Source organism: Mastomys coucha, unplaced genomic scaffold, assembly GCF_008632895.1.
Source record: "Mastomys coucha isolate ucsf_1 unplaced genomic scaffold, UCSF_Mcou_1 pScaffold16, whole genome shotgun sequence".
Lineage (NCBI taxonomy): Eukaryota > Metazoa > Chordata > Mammalia > Rodentia > Muridae > Mastomys > Mastomys coucha.
In genome coordinates this window covers 85,460,343-85,466,547 of record NW_022196898.1, presented here as the reverse complement: position 1 = coordinate 85,466,547, position 6,205 = coordinate 85,460,343, and the positions used below count along the sequence as shown (strand labels likewise).

Genomic DNA, 6,205 nt, shown 5'->3' with positions numbered 1-6,205 from the left:
TGGGTTTCTTGCTAACTGAAGGGATTTTGATTCTTGTCTCAATTGGCCAACACTGTATTCATAGAACTGAGGCACCTCTAGCTCGATTCACATCCTTCTTAGCCAAAGGAAGGAGAGTAGCAGCCAAATGGACGACTTCTGTGACCAACAGAGTCCTGCTAGAGCCTCCCCCCTCGACCCCACCTCAAGCCTCCATAGGAGTCTACTTCCTGAAATGAGTTGCTCCTAACAGACATTAGAACCACACAGACCCAGCGCGACAAACAACAGACACCACTTGTAACTGGTGATGGTTTCTGTGACCCCCTTTGCACTGTCTGAAATATGGCTCTCAAACTGGATCCCAGAGTATCATGTACACAGAGTGACTTTTGGGGGAGATGAGATTCTAAGGAAAGAGGAGGAGACCGTGTGAGCCTGGTACCATGTACTTCCTCACGATGTGACTCTAATGTTCCCCGTCAGATCCTGGCAAAGCTCAGTGACATTTTACACACCGATTCTCTGACAGAGGTTCTGGACTGGCTGCTTCAAGCAAGTACCAAAGGTGAGGTTAAGACAAGCTTTTGTGGGCACTGACCTCAGGTTATCGTCAGATGATGAATATGCCAAGCTGAAGCTTTCTACTTGCCATTTGCAAATAAATATTGCAGAAATCATTTGTCCAGAGCTCCTTACCAGAGTCTTTGTAGGCCTGTATGCTGGCTATTCAGGTAATCAGTGGAATGTCTCTCAAACTGAATTTATTAGAGGAATAGAAAGCGTGCATCACCAGCTGAGGCTGGTTTCTGCATGTCCTCCATGCTGTGTGAAATCTCTCTATGAACACATCCCCGGGTCTGCGGTGCAATCTGAACACAGGATTGTTCCCTTCCTTTGGTGTGAACAGCAGTGGTCTTCCATATTGCAGACTCCTAATATATGTGATAACTTAGTCTTAGCTAATGACACAGCTGTCTCCTTGCCTCTTGGGCTTCCCTGGTGTATGACATGAAAACACCATTCCCACGTGGGGCAATCCACTCAGCACACAGCAGATATCTTCAAACTAGCTGATCATCAAACTGCACCAAACCCTCCTCAGGGGCTCCAAGAACCTGCTTGTGTAACAAGTTCTGGGGTGATACTGACTGATGAGTGATGTTGGTCTGAGGGGCATGCTTGGAAAATGGGGAGCATTTGGAAAAACAGTACCTAGCTATAGAGTTCCAGACTACCTTTTAATTGGAAATTGGAAAGTGCTTGGGGGCAGTTTTTCTTTTTCTTTTTTTGGAGGGAAGCAGGCTTTTAAAAGAATCTGACATTTAATAAATTACCCAAATAATAACTCCTTCTTTAAAAAATATTTGTATGTGTGTATACTTGTATGGCTGTGTATGTGTGAGGGGGTGATGATTTGGTGTGCATCCCTGCCTAGAGCATAGTGGACATTGAAATGACATAAATGCATGACGATTGCTTCTAGTCAATGCGACAATAACAGCGGTGATCCATGTTCTCCAACCTTTTCCTTTTTTTTCCCAAATCAGAAAAGGAGTGGGTATCAGCTCTGATTCATACTGAACTAGCTGAGAGGAACCTGCTGGCTAGCCACAGAACAAACACCACAGCAGAAGCAGCCTCAGAGCCCAGGAAGCCACACACGGCTCTGACAACCCCTACAGCCGACCTGCTGCAAAACTCACGTGCAAAACTGAAAGAGCTGACTGGATCTAGAGAACATCAGCTACACAGAAGATTAAACACAGAAGCCACCAGGTGATTACATACAGAAGCCTCCAGGGGATTACATACAGAAGCCTCCGGGGATTACATACAGAAGTCATCAGGGGATTACATATAGAAACCACCAGGGGATTACATACAGAAGCCACCAGGGGACCTCTGTGACATGCAGACATCACGCTTCCTTGTTTTCTCTTTCAACTGCTAATGTTTTAAGTTTCAACTCTACCTAGCAAGTGACTGCACATACATAATTGTTTTCTTTCATTTTCACACACAGTAACAAAGTTGTTCTCAGTTCCACTGTTTAGAACATTTTGGCAAAGGCTGTGTTCTCTAGCTATAAGTCTTTCTTTTTTGAGGACAATTCCCTTTCCATTAAGTAAGACTAGACATCTAGAAATCTAGAAAAATATAAGATGTTTTAAGGTTAGTTTTAAATATGTGTGTGTGTGTGTGTGTGTGTGTGTGTGTGTGTGTGTGTGTATGTGTGCATATGAGTGTAGTACCCACAGAGGACAGAAGAGGGCATTAGATTACCCTATAGCTGAGTCAGGTTGTGAGCCTCTTGGTGTGGGTCCTCTGTAAGTCTGGAAGGGAAGGAGGAAGGGAAGGGAAGGAGGAAGGGAAGGGAAGGAGGAAGGGAAGGGAACTTTACCATTGAACTATCTTCCCAGCCTCAAGGGCTTTAATTTTAAAAAGTTTAAATATGTAAACCAATTCTGTAAACAGAAATTGAAACTATTATTAGTGTTATGCATATTTTTGCCTATTTTGTGAAATGCTACTATTATACAAGAATGATTTTAATGTAAAGCACTGAAGATAGAAAAATAAATTGCTTCAACTGATTGTCACTGTTATATTTCTGGGAAGTTCCAGAGGGAAAAAATAATTACTAAGCCCATTTGGAAACTATTTGAAAAGAGATCTATCTTAAACCACACAATGGTAATAGGAAAAGAATCAGAGCTAGGTGTGGTGGCACACATTGTAATCTCAGCTCAGAGGCGACAAAGCAAGAGTTCTGCAAATTTAAAGCTAGCCTGGACTACAGAGCAAGACCCTGTATTGAAAATGACACAAACAACAAACAGAAGAAACACATATATATTTATGTATAACATGTTGAAAGAATATGTGTTAGGCTGGGAGAAACAATTTTGTTGGTTTAAAATTAAAAATCTAAAAGTCGGGTTAAATGTAAAGTCACAGAAATAATACGATGAAAAACAGTATGTTACTTTGAAAAGTACACATTCTAACTTGTCTGCAGCATTACATTTCCATAGAGTCAGAAGGTAGGATACGGTAAGAGCTGATCTCTTCAGTGAGTGACTTATTATAGGCCTGCTAGATATTTGCTCAAAGTAAATTGTCATTGGTTAAGTATTTAAAGCAAACATTGGGGATAGTGTGCTTAAGACAGCCCTTACTAGCTCAGTGACACTGAAAGTCTATTGCTATCTCTCACACTGTTTTTCTTTCTCCAATTGATTTAGAATGTCAAGCCAAGGATCCACAGGAAACAAGCCAGTATCACAAGGTTAAGTACAGTCTGTGGTTACTGCAGATGCTATAAGGAAATCGGTTGGTGCTAAAGATCTGTGCTTTAAGAGTGGTTTCCAGCTCCAACTCTTCAGAAATGCATCTGCTCAGTTTCACATTGGGATAAATCTGACAGAAAAGTGTCTTTGGGGACAAAACACCATGAGAACACAGACATGGGAGGTGCAGGTTGGTTACATCCATGCACTGGACAGGATCGCTGACCCACACAGACACAGCCATTTCACAGGGCAACTATGTACAGCTTAACTGTCATGGACCTTGATTTCACCATAAAGAAAATCAGCCAGAGAAAAGAACACAACCACAGCAATGCCAAACAGGTACCTGCGAGGCAGCTGGAAACAATGTGCCCCGATCAGCTCTGTCCCAGGGTGCAGTTTAGATGAGGGAGACTCAGTGGTCCTAGGAAGGCCTGCACTGGTCCTGAACAGTCCAACAGTGGCCTCTCTGGAGGATAACAGAGCAACTGTCAAGTATATCCTCAGGCCTCAAATTAAAAAAAGAATTGTCTTGTTTCTCCACGTTTCTCTTGACCGGGAATGAGAGGTATATCCAGTAGAATTCCTTAGGGTCCCTCTACACCCTCTCACTTGCCTATGGAGTTTCCCAAACACTGAAGCGGCTCTAAACATTAGCAGCAAGTGTTGCTAGAATTAAAAAGCAAACCCTGCCTCTTTCCACTCGGCCTCTCCTCAGATTCCTTACTTGAGGACCATAGTTATTACATGATGGTTTCTATTCAACTGTAGGTCTCCCTGACAGCCCACACACAGATTTAGCCCACCTAGATAAACTTTTAAATAAGAATCTCTAGATCCTGCTACTTCTCTCCGTGGTTGGCATTCAGCACTGGGTTAGGTATGGCCATGTAGGCTTGGAGGTCTAAGGAGTGGGGTTAGATTGTTCTAAGCTGTTTGTCTGTGCTCTTGCTTCACCCATTGGGATAACAGTTCCTTTTATGTCACTGGTCCAATCATTGCCCCAACACCCTCACACATCATCAACTCTAAATCATTCCTGCCAACATCTCTAAGATTGCATATGTTAGCACAAAGTCTCACTGGTAGAGAGCATGGTAAAGACAAACAGACTGTTATGACTCTTGTGTGGTTCTGATTCATCTGACCTCCATGTTTGTTTTGTTCCTAACCCCACGACACTCAATGATAAAACAAGGCAGAAGTTATATTCAGTCTTTTGACTGTGATCTTATTTGGATTTTTTTTTTTCTATTTCAGAGGCTGAGACCCCGTTCTTTATAAGAAGAAACAAGAAGAAAATACCTGTGACGGAATATTTCAGCAATCCAAAGTCTCCTCTCAGGCCCAACACTCTGGGGAGCAGATCAGCAAAACCAGGGTCAGCAAGGAGCGTGCAAGGCTACAGCCCTCAGAGAGCATTCTATCCTTAACACATCAAAGGTAGAAATGAACATTGGGTGCTTCTTTCACAAAGATGGGCTTCACATTGACAGAACATCAAAGTAGTTTTAAAAATTACCAAACAGTCCTCTAGATGGGGAGGTACATTTAAGTCTCAAGAACACTTACATATTATGCTAGGAATAAATATTAATGAAGACTATTTCTATTTGTAGTTAGTTTTAATACTTGTAGAATAAATTTGCTTATTTAAATGCCATTTCCTCTCCTGTACTAATAGTATTTGTACTTAACCATAGGGCTAATACCAGAAAATCATCCATAATCAGAATTAAGTGCTGAATCCAAACTCAGAGTGAAGGAAAAACTGCTCGAGAATTTTAACATTTGAGCTGATTTTGGTGCCTACACTGTTTGGGGACCATTATGGAGAAATTCTCATCTCCTCTCCAAAAATAAAAAAAAAAAAAAAATGTAAAAGTTATCCTTAATTCATGAGCCAGAAAGGAGTTTATTTTCACTCAGCGCCAATGATGAATGTTAATTTGATATAGAATGTGTGTGTGTGTGTGTGTGTGTGTGTGTGTGTGTGTGTGTAATTAACTATTCTTGGGCCACAACTACTATTCTTTTAATATAAGGTTTTAATATGCTGTGGTTCAAGTGTAACGGTTCACTTCTTAATAGAAGAGTCCAAGGCTCATGCACATACTTGCTGGGTACTTTGCATTGCTTGTGGACTTGGAGGTGTGGGATCCTTCCACTGTGTAGCTCAGTGATCTAGGCTATCAATTGTAACCAGCTGACAGAAGAAGATTAGACCAGAGGAAAGTACTAAATTTTTCTACAGTTGCTGTAACAGAGTATTACAAACTTAGCAACACAATTTTACTCTATTACAATTCTAGAGGTAGAGATGTGGGCTAGTCTAAATAAATAAAGAAAGAAAGAAAGAAAGAAAGAAAGAAAGAAAGAAAGAAAGAAAGGAAGAAAGAAAGTCATTTTCCTTTTGGAGGCCCTGGGAAGAGTTTGTGTTTTTGTTTTCTTCAGAAGGTCCACACTCCTTCACCCATGCTCTTGTCTATCTTGAAAGAGAACAACAGTTAATCAAGTTGTTTACTTCTTGTAAGAACTCTCAGTCTGACACTCTTTTGCCTGTTTCTTTTAAAGACTTTTGTGATCACCCTGGGTTTCTCTGTTCTCCAGATTAATAAGGATCATCTCATAAATCTGGGGAGATGGCTCAGTGGACAAAGTGCTTGCTTTCAGATTTGATTTTCTCTTTCTGGTTACTTAGCTGTTTCTTTCTTCTTTTTTTTTACATGTATAGGTAGTGTTGGCATTTATTCTAGTGTCCACCACACAGTTACCTGGCAACAACCAGGTGTGCCTGACTCACTACAAAAGAAACTGCTTGCCCCCTCCTCTCTTTCTTCCTCTGTCCTCTTGCTCCTTACTCTTTCCCCCCCTTCCCCCCCCTCTACCTGTTCATGGCTGGCCTCTATTCCCCTCCCCTCCCCTCTCCT

At 41.5% G+C, this 6,205-nt stretch overlaps 1 protein-coding gene across 2 annotated transcripts in view; it reads left to right on the top strand.

Moving 5' to 3' along the window:
* CUNH4orf17 (chromosome unknown C4orf17 homolog) overlaps nt 1–5,159 on the top strand; it is a 27,331-nt gene extending 22,172 nt beyond the window's left edge. For both annotated transcript variants that reach the window (XM_031375643.1, XM_031375644.1), the window contains 5 exons: nt 466–547; nt 1,530–1,758; nt 3,228–3,271; nt 4,536–4,718; nt 4,979–5,159. In XM_031375643.1, coding sequence (XP_031231503.1) covers nt 466–547; nt 1,530–1,758; nt 3,228–3,271; nt 4,536–4,708 — 528 coding nt within the window. In that variant the 3' untranslated portion in view covers nt 4,709–4,718; nt 4,979–5,159. The remainder of the gene's footprint in view (nt 1–465; nt 548–1,529; nt 1,759–3,227; nt 3,272–4,535; nt 4,719–4,978) is intronic.
* Nucleotides 5,160–6,205: the final 1,046 nt, after the last annotated feature.